Here is a 19,873-nt window from a genome sequence, read left to right on the forward strand (position 1 = left end):
GGGATCTTGGTGTTCAAGTGCATAGCTCCCTCAAAGTTGCCACCTAAGTGGATAAGGTTGTTAAGAAAGCAGATGGTGTTTTGGCTTTCATTAGCAGGGGGATCAGGTTTAAGAGCCGCGAGATTATGCTGCAGCTCTACAAAACCCTGGTGAGACCACACTTGGAATATTGTGTCCAGTTCTGGCCGCTGTATTATAGGAAAGATGTGGAGGCTTTGGAGAGGGTGCAAAGAAGGTTTACCAGGATGCTGCCTGGATTGGAGGGCTTGTCTTACAAGGAGAGGTTGACTGAGCTCAGACTTTTCTCTCTGGAGAGAAGGAGGAAGAGAGGTGCCCTGATCGAGGTGTACAAGGTAATGAGAGGCATGGATAGAGTCGATAGCCAGAGACTTTTCCCCAGGGCAGGATTGACTGCCACGAGGGTTCTTGGTTTTAAGGTGTTAGGAGGAAGGTATAGTGGAGATGTCAGAGGGAGGTTCTTCACCCAGAGAGTTGTGAGCGCATGGAATAGCTTACCAGTGGTAGTCATGGAAACAGAGTCATTAGTGACATTTAAGCGACTGCTGGACATGCACATGGACAGCAGTGAATTGAGGGGAATGTAGGTTAGGTTATTTTTGGATTAGAATTATTCCACGGCACAACATCGTGGGCTGAAGGGCCTGTACTGTGCTGTACTTTTCTATGTTCTATGTATAAAATTTCCAGAAAAAGTAGCAAACTTCAGGACTGGGAGCAGTTTAGAATTCAGAAAATGATTGAACAAGAGGTAGGAAAATAGCGTATGAGAATAAACTTACAGGTAACATAATAAGTGACAATAAAAGCCTTGATAAATATGTGAAGACAAAAAGATCAGTAGGTCTGTTACAGTCAGAAGCTATGGAAGTTATAATGGGGAGCAAAGAAATGGCAGAAGAATTGAACACATACTTTGGTTCAACCAAGGATCTAGTGAGGGGACAGAATTGAAGGAAATCACTATCAGGAACAAAATATTGCTAGGGAAATTTACAGAGTTAAAGGCAGACAAATCACTAAGACCTGATAATGTATTTCTAGAGTACTAAAGGAAGTGGCCTTAGAAACACTGGATGGATAGTGATCATCTTCAAAATGCTACAGACTTTGGAGCAGATTGTAGAGATTGGAGGCTGGCAATTGTAATCCCACAACTTTAAAAAGGAGGCAGACACAAAAAATTATAGACCAGTTAGTTTAACGGCCAGTAATGGAGAGAAGTGGGGGTGGGGGAAGATACTCGAGTCTACTGTATAAGACGTAGTAACAGTATATGTGGAAAGTGTTAATGCGATTGACTAACACCATCATGGGTTTATGAAAGGCAAATGATGCTTGACTAACCTACAGTCAGTTCTGCTTTAATGCAGTTGAAGAATTTAGACTGCTATTTGTAGACTGCAAATTTGCCTGTGTTGACTATAACACAATTCTGGCTCCATTAGGTTAAATAGCACGGCTATTTCGCAGTTTTCTTGTGACACGAGAATGGAAATATCACATTATATCAGAACCGACTGTACTAAATTTTTTTAGATTGCAACTAGTAGATTAAATGAGAGAGAAGCAGTGGATGTGGTGTATCTGGATTTTTTTTATTGGCCTTTAATAAGGTACCACATAAGAAATAGGGACAAAATTAATGCATATGGGATAGGCTTATATTTAGGCATGTATTGCAAATAGTTTACAGTCTTTTTTCAGGTGGCAGCCAGTGACAAGTGGGGTACTGCAGGGATAGGTGTATGTGATATCCTTAATTTAGGCAAGTTGAGTGAATGTTCAAGCATGTGGCAGTTGCGGTTAAAGTGAAGTTATACACTTTAGTGTGAAAAACAGAAAGGCAGTGTATTATTTAAATTATGCTATTTTAGGAATTGTGGTTGTACAAGGGGATCTGGGTGTTCTCACGCACCAGTCAATGAACGTAGACAAGCAGCAAGTAATTAGGAAGACAGATGGTGCATTGGCCTTTATTACAAGGTGATTTGAATTCAACAGTAGGGATATCTTATTGTAATCTGGATGAGACTGCACCAGAACCAGTTTTGGTCACCATGCATATGAAAGGATATACTTGCCCTGGAGAGGGAGTGCAGTGGAGGTTCATTAGGTTGGATCTCTGGTTCACCGGAGACGGCAGGATTGTATAATAAGGAGAGATTGGTTTGACTGGGATAATAAGGTGTAGAGCTGGATGAACACAGCAGGCCAAGCAGCATCAGAGGAGCAAGAAAGCTGATGTTTCGGGTCTGGACCCTTCTTCAGGAAGTTCAACTGGCATACAGCTTTCCTGTTCCTCTGATGCTGCTTGGCCTGCTGTGTGCATCCAGCTCTACACCTTGTTGTCTCATTCTTCAGCATCGGCATTTCCTACAATCACCGAATTGGTTTGACTGGGCCTGTTTTCGCTAGAGTTTAGGAGGATGGTGGGGGTGGGGGGGCGCAGAATCTGATGGAAACATATAAAATTATAACAGGGTTGGGTAAAAAAGATGCAGGGAGGACATTTTCCCTATTTGGAGAGTGTGGAACTCGGGGACGTTATTTATGTACAAGGTAGACCATTTAAGACTCAGATGAGAAAGTATTTCTTCGATGGGTTTGGTTGCAAACGTTTTGTCACCCTGCTAGGTAACATCGTCAGTGTGCCTCTGGTGAAGTGTCGGTGTTCTGTCCTGCTTGTTATTTATATGCCTCATTTGCTGGTGTGAGTGGTATTACTTATGGTTTTGTTTCTCCGTGATTTGGACACAGGATCTAATTCAATGTTTTTGTTGATGGAGTTCTCATTGGAATACCAGACCTCCAGGACTTCACTGGTGTGTCTCTGTTTGACTCGTGCGACTATGGATTTGTTGGCCCAGTCAAATTCGTGTCCCTCATTGTATGTGTATATAGTGAGACACAAGTGAGAATTGGTCATGTCTCTTGGTGGCTCAGCGAGTTTGTCTACAAACTTATCCACAACACAAGCTACAAATCTTCTTGAAAACTTTACTGACTTCCAAACGAAGTTATATTTAAACCTAACGAATTCGCTACTGTAGAAGGTTGTGGTGACCAAAACACTGAAAATATCCAAGAAAGCAGTAGATAAATCTTTAACAAATACAGAGACACTAGATAAACTCAGCAAGACTGGCAGCATCTGTAAAAAGAGAAACAGAGTTAATATTTTGTGTCCGATATGACTTATTCAGTTCTGAAGGAGATTCATACTGGATAATACCTAGGTGATTAATTAGTAGATTGCGGTAACAATTGGGCAGTAATACACTGGAAGGAGTATAATACACTAGGAAATGGTTAATATACTGAAATAAATCAGTGGTAAGGGAACAGTATGTTGGCAGGGTAAGAACTGAAAAGATGGTTAATACTTTGGAGAGGAGTGCTGCCAAATATATTTATGTTGCGTACTTCAAGGAAGTGAATCTTCATTATGATCGCTAATCATCAGTTCATTGTTGTAAGTTTACAGAACTGTGTTTTTTTTATTCACATTTCTGCAGTATTTATGATATTGCATTCAAGCCGGATGGAACTCAGTTGATAATAGCAGCAGGAAACAGAGTCCTGGTATGTTCAAAATATTTGTCAATTTCTCACCTTTTAAAACTGTACATTATTATAGATCACAGTACTCTCAGTAAACTCCCTTTAATTATGTTGCACTGGGAAGCCGGAAATGCTCATGGGGCACTGACACCTTTATCTTACTTAGTTCAAAAAACTTGCATGGAATCAGGACATAGGAACTGGCATAGGCCATTCAGCCCTTCCAGCCTACTCCGCCATTCAATATGATAATGATGGATCATTGTAAGAAGTATAACTATCTCCTCCTTGAAAATGTTTATTATTTTGGCTTCATTAACTTTCTGTGGCAGCGGATTCCATGGGCTCACTCTGAAAAAGTTCTCCCATCTCATTCCTATTTGGCATACCCCATATCCTAAGACTATGACACCTGATTCTGAACAATCCTGTCATTGGGAACATTCTTCCTGCGTTTAACCTGTCTACTCCTGTTAGAATTTGAGGCTTCTTTGAGATTCACCCCTGTCATTCTCTTAAACTTTGGTAAATACAGTCCGAACTGATTTCAGCACCTTTTTCTACATCAGTCCTGCCACCCTAGGAATCCGTCTGGTATACTTTTGTCGCATTTCCTCTATGGCCAGAACATCCGTCCCCGATGAGACCAAAATTACATGCAGTATTCCAGGTGTAGTCTCACCGAGGCCCAGTACGTTAAGGAAAACAAGCGTTCTGGGCATAGGGCAGGAAACTGAATTTGAGGTTTATCAGATCAACCATGATTTTATTCACTGTTGGAGCAGACACAGTTGGGGATAAATGGCCTACTTTTGATCCTATGCCTCTTGGTCCTATTCATATATTGGTCAGAACCCACAATTGCATGGACATGAGAGTTATTCCTTTCAACTACTCTACCATCAGAAGCTGTCACATTCAGTGGAATTAGTTATAGGCTTCCCAGTGAAATATAAATACAGAGGTGGATACATTTAAAATGACAAATCCCTTTGAGATGTTTATGTCCGATTACAATGTAAGAATAGTGATTTGAATACATAATAATGATTACACTGCCGTAAAACCATAAGATGAATAAGACATAAGCAAAAGCTCCCAAATTTTGTATTCTGGTTCTCTTTGAAATAAAGGCAATCATTCCAGTTACCCTTCCTACTACCTGTTGGATGTGGATGCTAGCTTTCTGTAACTCATGCATGAGGACTTCCAAATCCGCTCTTTTGTAGCTTTCTGCAGTCTTTCTTTATTTAAATAACATTCAGCTCCTGTAATTCATCTTGCCAAAGTGCATAAGATCACGTTTTCCCACATTACATTGCATTTGCCAATATTTGCCCATTCACTTAACCAGTCTGTGTACTTCTGCAGACTCTCTGTATTGTCCTTACCACTTTTTGTCCGTTCTATCTTTGTATCGTAGCAAACTTGGATATGCAGGCAATCCTGGGGATACGAATGAGTTCCGTTCTTAAGTCCACTTGTAAGTTGATTTGTACACAAGTTTGGACACAATACAGTACAATTACTGTTTTTAAGTACGAGCAAACATTTGCGTGTTAGCTTTTAAAACTAGTATTAATACATCTCTGCATGGTGTCTTGTTTGTAAATCAGGGACTGCCTGTAGTGTATTCATTTTCCTCCGTCATTAATATGTAGTATAAATAATTGTGGTCTCAGCAATGTTGCTTGTGGCACCTCACAGTTTGCCATCCTGAAAAACTTACCTTATCCCAACTTTCTGACCTCTTATTAGTGAGCCAATGCTCAATAGATGTTTGTATATTCTCTCCAACACTATAAGCTGTCATCTCCTGTGGCTGAATGTATGATATCTTATGAAATTCCTTCTGAAAATTCAAATATATTACTTCCACTGTTGCCTCTTTCTCTATCACATTTGTTGTTTCCTCAAAGAATTCTAGTAATTTTATCAGACATGAGTTCTCCTTCCTGACGTCATGCTGATCGTGCTTTATCATATTATGTATTTCTAAATGCGCTGCTGTTAGATCCTTTATAATAGATTCTAACACTTTGCCAATAACAGACATCAAGCTACTATTGGCTAGTTAGCTTTTTTTTTGTTTCTTCCCTTATTTAGATTAATGTGCTACATTGGCAATTTTCCAATTTTCTTGGACATTTCCATAATCCAAGGGTTCCTGGAAGATTATTACAGTGTATCTACTATCTCTGTAGCAACCTCCTTTAATATCCTAGGTCTCAATTGTCTTTATGCCTAATAGTTTCCCCTGAACTTTTTGTTTAGTGATAGCCACTATATTTCTACGCTTTGCTGATTTGATTATTTAGTAATTTCAGAATACTGTTAGTGTCTTCTACTGTGAAGATTGATGCAAAATATTTATTCAACTCTTCTGTCATTTCCTGGTTCCCCATTAATATATCCTCCGCTTCATTCTCTAAGTGTTCATTTTGGCTTCTGTTTTTTATGCTTTTGGTAGCTACCTTGATGATACTTAAAGTTTATCCATCTATAAAATTCTTATTTCTTCATTGCAATGTACCTATTCTGGTGTCAACTACAATTTGGCAATAGTATTTTCCATTTCTGCATCCAGGTCATTAATATAGATTGAAAATAGTTCTAAGGACCAAAATCTGTGGCACCCCATTAGTTACATCTTACCAACCAGACAAAGACTAATTTATTCTTACTCTCTACTTTCTGTTGGTTGGCCAATCCTCTATCCAAACAAAAAATTACCCCTAACCCCATGTGATCTTGCCTTGTGCTTTAACCTTCTGTGAGGTACCTCATCAAATGTCTCTGGAAGTTCAGATATGCTCCACCTACTGGATCCCCATCATTCATATTGCTTGTTACATTGTCAAAGAGCTCCAGCAAATTAGTCAAATATGATTTACCTTTCATTAAACCATACTGACTCTGATGGATTGCATTTTGACTTTCTAAATGTCCTGTTATTTCATCCTTAATAGTGGATTCTAACAATTCCCCAACACACATTAAACTTACTGGCCTGTAGTTTCATACTGCCTTCCCCTTTTTGAAATATGAGTGTATAGCATTTTCTTCCAATCCACTGGAATTTTTCCCACATCCAGGGAATTTTTTGGATATTAGATAATAATATATTAGAAATACATTATTTCTGCTGCCACTCGCTTGAAACCCTCAGATATAGACCATCAGGCCGTGGCTACTTCTCAGCCTTCAGTCCCAATAGACTGCTAAATATACTGTATCCGCTGTTCCCATTGTGGCCGCCTCTACATCGGGCATCGGGGAAACCAAACGGAGGCTTGGGGACCGCTTTGTGGAACACCTACGCTCAGTTCGCAACAAACAGCTACGCCTCTCAGACGCGAACCATTTCAATTCTTTCCCCCGCCTCCTCCCCCCCCCCAAAAAAAAACCCACCATCACCACCACTCCTCAGACGACATGTCCATCCTGGGCCTTCTGCATTGCCACAATGACGCCACCTGAAAGATGCAGGAACAGCAACTCATATTTTGCTTGAACCCTGCTGCCCAAGGGTATCAATGTGGACTTCACAAGCTTCAAAATCAACCCAGCTAGTACCTGCCTCCCTAACCATTCCTCCCACCTCAAGCCCCACCCCTATCTCCTACCCACTACCCTCATCCTGCCCCCTTGACCTGTCCGCCCTCCCTGGACTGACCTATCCCCTCCCTAACTCCCCACCTACATTCACCTTCACTGGCTCGAACGCTGCCTCTTTTGACCTGTCTGTTTCCGCTCCCCATATCTTTATCTTTTCCTTTATCCATCTTCTATCTGCCTCTCCCTGTCTCCCTATTTATTTCAGAATCCTCTTCCCCTCCCCTTCCCTATTTCTGAAGAAGGGTCCCGACTCGAAACGTCAAACTTTCCTGCTCCTCTGCTGCTTGGCCTTATGATGAGCAAACGACTGTGACTATAGCACAGATTTGACCAATTCTAAATCCATCTAGCTAGCTCTTCTAGATTCCTTTTTGCATATAAACATTCTTGTTATTTGGTCATTTAATTTTGTGTGTGTTTTGTAACAAAGCAATATCCTTCTCAATGTCATTAAGTACATATGGACAAATCTCTGCAATGATCCACTTGTCTTCTTGGAAGTGCTTAGTTCCCCAATGGGAAAGCAGGAGAATTTCTTGGTTCCCTTTGTGGTAGGTAAGAGACGGTGAACTTGCACATTATTCATTGCACCAACAATGGCACCAGAGAGAAGGGTCCTGGAGAGTGACCTTTCACCTCAGACAGAATCTGCCCCATCAACTATACGTAGGAGTATCTGAGAAAGTTGCGCAGTAGTGACCTAAAACATATATCACCTTGTTTATATAGGTACCTAAAAATTTTTTGCCAGTAGCCATTAATGCCATAAGCCATACAGACATGCCGCAGCAGCTGCATTTCCTCCTTCAATGTGGCCATGGCCCTCATCAAAGGGACAGGCTGGTTCCTGAGACTGAATCTGGAAATGCACGTCAAGTCAGCTGGAGCTGTCAGTTCTCAACCTGTGTTTAGATTGTACTGTTGGGAATATAGATAGAGATATGCGGCTCTAATCATAGGTTTGCACAGTCGATGATAGCAGTCAAGGTGTAAAATACATGTAAAGGTATGAAGTAAAAAATGCTGTGTTCTATTTCTAGGTATACGATACTTCTGATGGCACTCTTATTCAGCCACTCAAAGGACACAGGGACACTGTATACTGTGTTGCTTATGCTAAAGATGGTAGGTGACAAGAGTAATGTGCCTACGTAGTAGATTAATATTCCTTGTAGCAATTTAATAGAGACCTGTTTTCAAGCACTGTTTTGTTATGTTCTCAACCCTCCACCCGCATTAATGATGCATGTTGACCATTGTGCAATTTTCACTTAATTATATCAATGTTCACCTGCTCAAATAGGGACTCAGTTGATTATAGATGTTTCTGTTAGGAGCACAGTCTGTACAGAAATGCAAATTGAACCCATATCAAATTTGTCTACTGAAGGGTCTGTCAGGATTCATAGGTGACCTCTGATAAGTTAGAGTCGCAGAGATACATAGCATGTAAACAGACTCTGTGACCCAGCTTGTCCATGCCAACCAGATATCCTAAAGAAATCTAATCCCCTTTACCAGCATTTGGCCCACGCCTCTCTGAATCCATCCTATTCATATACCAAACCAGATGCCTTTTAAATGTTGTAATTGTACCAGCCTCCACCACTTCATCTGCAGCTCATTCCATACGTGCACTATTCTCTGCGTGAAAATGTTGTCCTTAGGTCCCTTTAAAATCTTTCCCCTCTCACCTTAAACATGCGCCCTGTAGTTTTGCCTTCCCATTCCCCCCCCTCCCAGAAAAAGACCTTGTTTAACATATCCATTCCCCTCATGATTTTGTAAACCTCTATAAGGTCACCTCTCAGTCTCAGACATTCCAATTGTACCAAGAGTGAATCTGACCAGTATGTTAGCAGACGTTTCAGCCATTTGGGACTCTGAAACTAAATCTGCTCCTGGTCTTGTTCGAAATGCAGCCATGCACTTTCTATTAAATGGGTAAGGATCGTTCTCAGGGCCCTCCACGTATTTTTTCCTTTGCTTGAGGCCAATTGTAATGCATCATTGTGTGGCTAAACAGGTGTTTCAGAAGCTGCCACTCCTTATTGTCATTTACATTCTGACATTCCCAGCACAGCCACAGTTTCACCCTGATTCAGGTCTGACAATTATTTTGATTTGATTTTGATTTTTGTTGAGTTTCCTTCCCATAATGTTTCATTTTCATGCCTGATTTTAGATAGTTAACTCACTTATAAAGCACCTGCATTCTGTGCAAATTACCACAAGAAGTAGTATGACACTATTCCCAAACCTGCAATGCAAGGTTTTGTAAATCCTGCAATTCTACCTTTTGGCAGATTTGCTCATGCTAATTTGTGATATCATATGGCTTGTATGAGGAACCCACTTATGAACATATGTGCTAATAAATTGGGCTACCTCCACTCCCCATGGTGACACCATGTTAGGCATGAATTTGAATCTGCAACCTTTCATCTCAGGTAAACGATTTGCATCGGGTTCCACTGACAAGAGTATTATAATCTGGACTTCAAAACTGGAAGGCATCTTGAAATACACGTGAGTTTTTCTTATTTATTTTTCTCCTAAACTGACCCTGGTAAAACCCTTGTGAAGACTTTTATATCCAAGTGAAAAGCAGATTATAATTTAAAAGCTGATGTCATTAATGCAACTATTGGATCTTTCTATAAAAATAAACATTAAAAAAAAAGTTGTCACTATCTTTCCCTCAGTGTTGCTGACCGGTTCAGGGGAAATTGGGGTAGAAAGTGAAAGACCAAAACAATTGACAGGCTCTGACTGAAACTGTCCAACGTGCAGTGACCCCAGTCTTATAGAACCAAAGTTGGAGGGAAACAACGAGTAAAGAATCAGTGGGTAAATTAGCATGGTGGTTATCATAGTCCAGAGTTCTGGATTAATGATCTGAAGACATAAGTTTAAATCCCACAGCAGCTGGAGGATTTGAATTCAGTTAATTAAATAAATTGCAATAAAATCCAGTTTCAATCGTGATGATGTGAAACTATAGGGAAGTTATTGAAAATCCATTACGAGTTTAGTAATGTCTTTTGGGAAGGGAAATCTGCCATACTTCCCTGGTCTGGTCTATTCATGAATTCAGATGTATTGATTTTAAGCATTCTCTGAAACATCCTAACAAGACACTGAATTATGTCAAACTAGCACATAAAAGTGCAAGTAAGGACAGCATGTTTCCTACCCTAAAGGAGTATAGCAATCATATTGGTTTTCAGAATAATCAACAATAGTTTCATGGTCACCATTACTGACCCTAACTTTTTACATTCCAGATTTTCCGAGTTGAATTTAAATTTCACTAGTGGCTCTGGTCACTAGAACATTATAACCCAAGTCTCTAGATTACTTGCCTGGTGACATTATCACAATGTCACCTCTCCCCTCTGCTTCTGGGCATGGTACGTGCTTGAAAAATGACTATTTAGTGCTCTTGATAAACACTGGATGCCTCAAAGCATTTTACACCCTGTGGAGTACTTTGAAGTTAGTCATTGTGGTAATTTAGGAACCACAAAAGTCCATTTGCATGCAGAAGATTCCTCAATCTGTAAAACCATTAGTGACTGTATTTTTTTTTTGCTTAGTTGATTGAGGTAGAAATATTGGCTTGAACTAACTACAGTGCATGCCTGTGTCACATCTGTGTTAATTCAACATCTTGAAGATTTCTTTTAGCTGGTTGTCGTTCAACAACTAAAATGCTGAGTATATGAATACTTTTATGAAGAACTTAATCACATTGAGGAGGCTTCAGATCAATTCTCATCTAATAACCCCCTTTGAAACTCTACTCCTGTTTTGGCAGTGGTGACAAATGTTCCACAGTACCTGAGATAATCCAGAACATTCTAAAGAAAAATTACCCACTCTTTCAGTGTTAACAGATCCTTTCAGAAATTACAGGATCTGTATCTGGACCTCCCATCTGCATCAAAAACTAGACAGTTCTTCCTTGGGCTGTACATTGTTGGTGTACCATATTACATAGATAAATGGCCATTAGCTATTGAGGTGCATTGTTTATAGACAACACACGAACAGTATTTTCATCCACCTACAGATCAGAGGTAGTAATAAGTTGTATGTTGAAACTATGTGATTTTGTGCATTACGCCTACAGTGGAACTATAGACAGCAAAACTCCCAGCTTACCGTAATAGAAACTGGAAATACACAGAAACTCAGAGGCACTTGTTTCATGTTCATCGGAATTGGAGAAGACCCTGAGGTCTATCATTTAACTTGGCAATAACTGAGTTTATTGTTTGCAGACATAATGATTCCATTCAGTGCATTGCATACAATCCAGTCACACATCAACTGGCTTCCTGTTCTTCCAGTGACTTTGGTAAGTTGATCTTTTAATGTTTTTAAAAACTTAGAAAATTGTTACATTTGTGTTTTTATTATTTGTTCATGATTTACTTTACCTTTTATATAAGTTTTCTGTTAGAAATAGCAATTTGACTAATCAGGAGTGAGTGGACAAAATTAACATAAATAATCAAGGTAGATATTTTCTTTGATAACAAAGTGTGGGGCTGGATGAACACAGCAGGCCAAGCAGCATGAGAATATAGGTTTCTCTGACTGGGCCAGCATTTATTGCCCATCCCTATTTGCTCTTGAGATGAAAGTGACCTGTTGAACTGTTGCAGGCACATGTTATAGGTATACCCCCAGTCTGTTTGGGAAAGAGTTTTAGGATTTTGACCTAGTAACTGGTGAAATGTTTCCAAATCAGGATGTTGAGTGGCTTGGAGGGGAACTTGCAGATGATGGATTTGGAGAATGCTGTCTAAAGAGCCTTGGTGAATTCCTGCAGTGTATCTTGTTGATGATACACACTGTCGCTACTGAGTATGGGCGGCGGGTGTGAATATTTATGGATTTGGTACCAATCAAGTGAGTTACTTTGTTTTAGATGGTGTCAAGCTTTTTGAGTGTTGTTGGAGTAGGTATGTGGGTAGTATTTCCTGACTTGTGCCTTGTATGTGGCTGACAGGTGTTGGATCTTTTATTGCTAAAAGATAACCGTATTTAAACAAATTTCAAATCCATACTTTTACTTTGGGCGTTATTTCAGTTAGCCACTCCCCATAAAACTCCCAACCCATTGATGACTAGCTCCCCACCTTTATAAAATCAATTTAAACCAAATTGACATTTCTTTGTAAAATAAGGAAGTGCAGCTACTGGCAATCTGAAAAATAGTGCTGGAGAAACTCAGCAGGTCTAGCATAATCTGTGGAGAGAGTAATAAGAGTTAACATTTTGAGTATAATGACCCTTTGTAAGCATAGCTGTTCTGCTTTATAAACTGTTTTAAATGATTCTGAATACTGTTGTTTCCCAGTTTCAATTTTGTTTCTCCAAGGTCTAGTTTCAGACTGTCAAAATAGGCATTTCTCCATTTTGAGGGAGCTGGTTCGGTGTCAGGGACTTTCCACATTAATTAAAGGGTGACTCGGTGATGGAAACTGGCCTCTCTGGAGTTATTTTAGTTATGTTATGTTATGGTCACTCTGGCCAAGATATTCCCGTAATTTTATTCCTCTGTTTGCTTTGGTGCATTCTGCATTTCTGAAATAGTAACAAACTGTCAGTTGGGTTCTTACATGCTGAGTGAGAAAGGACTCCTGCATAAATTATAGGAATTTGATGACTTTACACCCTTTATCTACATTTTCAGACCAATTCATTTTAAGTTAGTTGACATTCTCAGTGTCGTCCTATTTACTGTATACTCCCATTCTCAGATTTCCCTTCCAAAGTTTGTTCCTTTATGCTTTTTGATACTAAATTACATCTAACACTTGTCTGACTTTTCCACTAATGTGCTTGTCCCTTTTTGAAATCTCTCATTGTCTTCCTTGCTGTTTGCCAGGCCGTTCTTTTAAAAGAAGTACCTCAGGAAGATTAGTGACAAGCATTTGACCTAAAAATATGGCTGAATTAATTTGGTTTGAATTTGTAAGAATTTTGAATTTAATTTCCTTTTGCCTCTATTTAAAATTAAATGCAGGTTTGTGGTCACCAGAGCAGAAATCTGTCTCCAAGCACAAAGTCAACAGCAAAATCACCTGCTGCAGGTAATCCAGTCTTTGCTGATACTTTTATTGTTACCTTTGGTATTAAACATGTTCCCAAGGCTGATTGTAATCTGTTTGAGCTTCAGGATTGTAAATTGCAAAGTGGGTGTCTGAACCACCTTTGGCACAATTCCATTTAAACACCACAGATCCACCATGCAATTTGATTATTCTGGACAGTTTTCCTCATTATGGACTGAAGGATTAGTCTGTGCATCTGTAAAGAGAATCACAAATGTATCATACTGTGCAATATCTTTGCCACAGTCACCATTTCTAAAGGAAATGTTTATGTCAGGGTGATTCAAAAATATTTAAATACATTAGTAGATAGAACCGTTAGGAACATGATGACTAGCACACGTGGTCATTTAACATACATCCACATTTTAAATAAATTTCCTAGCTTCTTAAGTTGGCTGAAATCAGAAGTATAGATGTCATAGTCCCATTGGATTGGCATGCTACAAATTACAGTATGTAGGGTTCTGGAACTTCTAATGAGGCAAATTTATTCCAGGACCATTGGAGAATTATTCAGCAAAAATTAGCTTCGGTTTTAGAATGGATCTCACTAGGACCTACACAAGAAAATAATAGAGTTTGGATGTTGTCATCCATTCTATTTTCAGGATTTTTCACCTTCCCATTCCACCATTGAGAAAATGTATCACATTTAAAGATGACGTTTGCTTGAACCTTTTCAACACAATACTTGTATAATGGAATACCAATGTTAATCAGGAAACCTTTGGCTAGAACATGGGAATTACTGCAAGTGTTACAAAAATCTATTCAGTCATACTTTTTTTTTAGTCATGGGATGTGACCATTTTTCAAAAGGCCAGCATTTTTTTGGCCATCTATAAATGATCTGATGGAGGTGGTGCCTTCTTGAGCTGCTGCAGTCCTTGTTGTGTTGGTACATTCACGGTGCTGTTAGAGAGAAAGTTCCAGAATTTTGGCCCCAGACAGTGAAGGATAGAACAATAATTGTAAGTCAAGATCGCATGTCACTTGAAGCAGTGCTTGCAGGTTGTTCATTTTGGAAGGAAGAAAAATAGTTAGAGTTATTTAAATGGAGCAAAAAAACTGCAGAAAGCCGCAAAACAAAGGAACTTGTGCATGAAACACAGAAAGCAAGCACACAGTTGCAGCAAGTAATCAGGAAAGCCCTTATTTCCATAACATTGGAATGCAAGATTGTGGAAGTCTTACTGCAATTGTACAAGGTAGCATAACCCAGAAGGGGATCAATGCCTTCAAGAGAAGAAAGAAACCACCTTCAAAATTCAGTAACAGCAGACTTAAAATGCCGTTACTAACTTTGTCCCCTTGTAACTGCTTTCTAAGCCTGTTCTTGTTTCTGCTTCTTCACTAGTTGGACAAACGATGGTCAGTACCTGGCCATTAGCCTGTTTAGTGGTATTGTCAGTATTCGAAGTAAGAGCGGAGAAGAGAAAGTGAGAATTGAGCGACCTGGTGCTGCCCCAATCTGGTCAATTTGCTGGAATCCATCCAAGTAAGTCAGGAAATGCACTTCAGTGAATTGGAGCAAACGTTTTTCAAGATTTTGAGATGGTTCACATTCAAAGATCAATAAAGTAGATTGATGAAATCACTGTGTTTATTAATTGCAGTGATACCAAGTTTGATGTGAATTATAGATAGCAAAAATAAAATCCTTTGTAGATTATGCAAATTACCAGAAATGCCTTTGGATGACAAGGATCTCATTTTTTAAGTCTATTCCAGATGAATGAGATGAAAGTCTTTACCTCCTGGCTATTAGAGAATATGAAATTGTATTTGGACAGTCTCAACGAAATGTATGATTCAATTACACAATTTGTCAGAAGAAAATAAAATCCAGAATTCAAAACTAATCAGCACGAAGCAGGAAGTTTAAACTCCATCATAGTGAATCACATTAATAATGAGAAAATACTAATTTGTGCAATGGTGGTGCTGTTTTGAGATTGTAAATGTTTATGCAAAGCAGGGAGAACTGCAGTCCATTAGTATGCGATGTAACTGAATTGAGGGCATTTGATATGCTATCTTTCCAACTTTAGATAATATCAGTAGAGAATGACAACTATCTCTTAAGACAGTTTGTAAAAGAAAGAAAGTTCACATGTGAACCCCTTTTTTTAATATTCACAGTGCTTCAATTTGTCCATTGTACACCCTGACAGTGGCTACATTGGGAAAGGTGCAACCTTGTATCTAATGTTTCCCAGCTCTCTTAAGAAATACTGCAAAATGGTTATAGTGAATATCTCCTCCATAGAAGTCAAATTAATGTCTTCCCATCAATAACAGTCAAATTCTGTATTCAAGATAACAGTGTGAAGCTGGATGCACACAGCAGGTCAGGCAGCATCAGAAGAGCAGGAAAGTTTGATGCTTCAAGTCGAGACCATTCTTCAGAAATGGGGGAGGACAAGGGAATTCTGAAATAAATAGGGAGACTCTGCTATGTTCATCCAACTTCACACCATGTTATAGAACATAGAACATAGAACAGTACAGCACAGTACAGGCCTTGTGGCCCACCATGTTGTGCCGAGCTATTATCCCACTAAGATCAATCTATCCTGCACGCTGTACTTTTTACTATCCTCTATGGGCCTATCCAAGGGTCGCTTCAAAGTCTCGAAAGTATCTCACTCCAATATCACTGCCAGCAGTGCATTCCACATGCCCACAGATTCTCCAGCATCGGCAGTTCCTACTAATACTGTATTCGCCTCACAATATGCAAGAGTATGTCAGATTTAAACATTCAAAAACATTCAAACTTCTTTCCTATGTCACCTGAAGTTTAAGTTTGTTGCCTTTAAGGAGGAGCTAAACAATAATGGTTTTTGTGTTTCAGTAACTGAGGCAAGTGGTCACAGAATGACTCGATCCTGTGTAAATGGATATTAATGAGTTTCTTCTGATTTTTGATTTACAAAGAGATGAGCACACCGATATCTTAGCTGTGGCAGACTGGGGGCAGCGACTTTCCTTTTACCAACTGAGTGGGAAACAGGTACGTCTGGGAAGCATTTCTGAAGGCATACTGTAGAGAAGTATCATGAATAATTCTGTTTTGGAAGTTGTGCACATTGTTTAAGAAAAATAATGCATGCAAACTTTGTCCCTCTTGTCACAGTTCCTATGTCACACCTTGCTGACTTAAATACAGATGTACAGGTTTCTTTACGATTCAGAAAGTAACATTGATTCAAATTAAATGGTGATGAACATACACATTAGATGATCAATTAAATTAAGGAGCCTAGTAAAGGTGTCAAGTCAAGCCGTCATAGTCTTACCAAACCATAGGGCTGCTCTCTCATTAGAAAGAGAGGCCTGGCAGGGATTTAACCTGAAGGTTATCATACCTCAGGCAATGCAAGAGATTGAGAAGGAGAGACCTTCATGGTAACCTTGGCTTGTGTGGGGACACAGCAATCAACCAAGCATTCATCAGTAAAATCCAGGAAGTTGAACATGCCCTGAATAGTTCACTGCTAAATGAAACCCCTGGTAGATTCTGGGTTCTTTCTAATGTATTGATCTCAGTGGGGCAGCAATAGGATTTGAAAAATTCATATCTTCTCTCCTTTGCTGGAGGAGACAGAGGCAAAGGAGGGAAGGCACGTGAGATCTATAATTCTAGTTACTGTCTGACGAGGATGTACTTGCAGACATTGGGTGAAGGCTGAAGGATCTTATCCCATTTGTAGGCCAGGGCCCAAATGCACTTTCACAAACACAAGCGTGTGATCGAAAATGTTAGAATGATCTCAAACACAAAGTATTCTTTTATAAGTTCTGAGAAAGGATCACCAGACCCGAAACGTTAACTCTGTTTTCTCCTTCACAGATGCTGCCAGACCTGCTGAGCTTTTCCAGAAACTTTGTTTTTATTCTTTTATAATGTTAAGGATTAAGGGTTCATCTGGTTTCTTGAAATAATAGGGGTTTAGGAGAAGGTGGTGTTGTGGTAATGTCATTGGACTAGTAATCCAGAGGCCCATGCTCATGCAATGAGGACTTGGGTTCAGACATGGATTCAAATGCCACCAAAGAAGTTTGTAGAATTTAATACAAATAATGAAATTTTTATCCTATTAATAAAAATTAAAACCAGCCTCTAAGCATATCTTCAGTTGTTGTAAAAAACACATCTGGTTCAGTTGTGTCCTTTTGGGTGTGCAAATTTATTCTTACTTGTCTGACACCAGACCTACAGTAGCAAGGTTGACTCTTAACTACCATCTGAAATAAACATGGTAGGTCACTCACTTCAGGTGCATTTATGGATAGGCAACAAAGGGGAGCTTGCCAGTTGACATCTACTTCCCATGAAAGAATAAGTAAATCTAATGGTCTGCTATTAGTTAAAGGTATCATGCACCAGCAGCTCAAAACGAGAATCATGGCCCAATTTGTGGAAAATGTGAATTGATGACAGTGGTGGAAACAGGGCATTTCAGGCTAAAGTAAAGTGGGCAATCAAACGGGATGCCCTTAATTAATCATATTTAATAATTGGCAAAGAAATAAAGAAACATTCACTTTTAATATAACATCATCTTCTGAAATAGAAATGAAAGGAGTGAAAGGAAAAAGAATGGATACAGAGAGATTTGAGAGAGCAAAATTAATTAAAAATATAAAATTCTTATCTTGCTGGAAGTTCAAACTTGAAATAATGAAACTTAGAAAGTTCATCTTTGTTACAATAGAGATGAGCAGGGATTAGACTTTAAAATGACATTAAAGGGACAGTTACAGTTGTTATAGTACTCTTAATTTTGGTGATAAGTTTGAGCAACTAAGGCAAGCGGTTACAAAAAGAAGCAGGCTATTGCTTAGGATGGCATTTTCACAAAGTAAGCGGCAGATAGATAGCTTCTGTTTTCCTGGCAAGCCATAAGAGGCTCATTTCCCACAAGTTTAATGTCACAACCAGGACATCCAATTGACTATTCCCACCCAGAAAGCTGAAGCTCACAAGGTAGCAACACAGTGGTATACAATTAGCAGGAACAGTGCACCTAGGTAAACTCAATGTAGTCTCCAGACCCTGTGTGGTCTCATGGCACCAGGTCAAACAATGTCACATACTCAGCATGGCAAAACATCAATGTCCATCAGAAAAAGCACCAGCATTGATTCAGCTAGTTAATTTCTGAAAGCCAAATGTGTTGAATCACGTTGTGGCAGTTCGAGCCGACATTGCAGAAAGGTGGGATCCTACTTTAGCCGAACTCAGCAGTTTATTTCTACACTGTCTTTGTGGAGGTCAATTCATATTTACACGGAGAATACCCTCTATTGTGTAGCATTATGACCTTCTGAAATAGGAATGATTCAAATTAGATCTAGCAATTCAAAACTAGGCATTTGTAAGAGGCTATCAACAGAGACATAATTGTATTCCACCATATGACCTGATGGAATACACATCCCTAATTTTAACATGGTTTGACAAGCATTAACACTTTTAAATGAGGAGCAATGTTCCCTCTAAACTGTGTTGATGTGTGGGCATGCCATAATCCTGAATGTGCACCAGAGAGAACCAAAAGATTGCAAACAAGCAATAGTTCTTTCCTGATGTGAATGTGCCTATCAGTCTTAAAGAACCTGCACAGTACAATAATCTGGTCCAGTGCAGCATGGAGAAAGTAGAGGGGCCACTGAATTGAACAGAATAAAAACTGAAAGAACCGTGGATGCTGTAAATCAGGAACAAAAACAAAGTTGCTGGAAATGCTCAGCAGGTCTGGCAGCATATGTGAAGGAAACAGCAGAGTTGACATTAAAGATAATAGGAACTGCATATGTTGGAGAATCTGAGATAACAAGGTGTAGAGCTGGATGAACACAGCAGGCCAAGCAGCATCGTAGGAGCAGGAAGGCTGACATTTCGGGCTCTGTTTTTTCCCTCCTCTGAATTGAACAGCATGTTGGAAACAGCCCCAGCCATACCTAAGTATGTCAAACAAGTAACTTATTGTTGCAATATTCAGTGCAATCCACGTGATATTGAGGAGGAGCTCAGTACAATGGCAATGTAAAAAATATGATTGTGACCATACCCTGGGTGCCATGCTGAATTATTTGTGTGCTCAAGCGATTGTCACGCTTTCAGCTAAGTTGTTCCAGTGTACCTACAGCTCTCTCTGCCTGACAAATGGGAAAATGACTTGTTCACAAAAAACTAGGATAAATCCAATATTGCTGATTAGCATCCATCAGCCTAATCTCAATTGTAAGCAAAGGGTTGGAAAGCACAATCCAGTGCTGTCAAACAGCACTTATTCATCAACAGCCTAGACATTGAAAACCAAGGCACTCCGAATCATTGTGGCCCAAACCTTGGCCCAAATTTGGAAAAGAATTGCTGAATTCCAGAGTTCAGGATGTGTAGCTGTCTATGATAGGCAACTTTTCATCCAGCGTGGCAGCATGGAGCAAAATTGGAAGTGAATGAGAATCTGGTGAAAAAGCCCAACCTTTGTTGGAGTCATACCTAGCATAAAAGAAATTGTTTGAATTGG

At 39.5% G+C, this 19,873-nt stretch overlaps 1 protein-coding gene across 1 annotated transcript in view; it reads left to right on the forward strand.

The window, feature by feature from the left end:
- Nucleotides 1-19,873, forward strand: part of ift122 (intraflagellar transport 122 homolog (Chlamydomonas)) — a 103,407-nt gene that overhangs the window by 1,108 nt on the left and 82,426 nt on the right. Inside the window, exons 2-8 of the mRNA XM_048547421.2 lie at nt 3,537-3,603; nt 8,241-8,325; nt 9,651-9,729; nt 11,487-11,563; nt 13,241-13,307; nt 14,689-14,829; nt 16,272-16,347. Coding sequence (XP_048403378.1) covers nt 3,537-3,603; nt 8,241-8,325; nt 9,651-9,729; nt 11,487-11,563; nt 13,241-13,307; nt 14,689-14,829; nt 16,272-16,347 — 592 coding nt within the window. The remainder of the gene's footprint in view (nt 1-3,536; nt 3,604-8,240; nt 8,326-9,650; nt 9,730-11,486; nt 11,564-13,240; nt 13,308-14,688; nt 14,830-16,271; nt 16,348-19,873) is intronic.

The sequence above is a fragment of the Stegostoma tigrinum genome, chromosome 11, assembly GCF_030684315.1.
Source record: "Stegostoma tigrinum isolate sSteTig4 chromosome 11, sSteTig4.hap1, whole genome shotgun sequence".
In the NCBI taxonomy this organism is placed as follows: domain Eukaryota; kingdom Metazoa; phylum Chordata; class Chondrichthyes; order Orectolobiformes; family Stegostomatidae; genus Stegostoma; species Stegostoma tigrinum.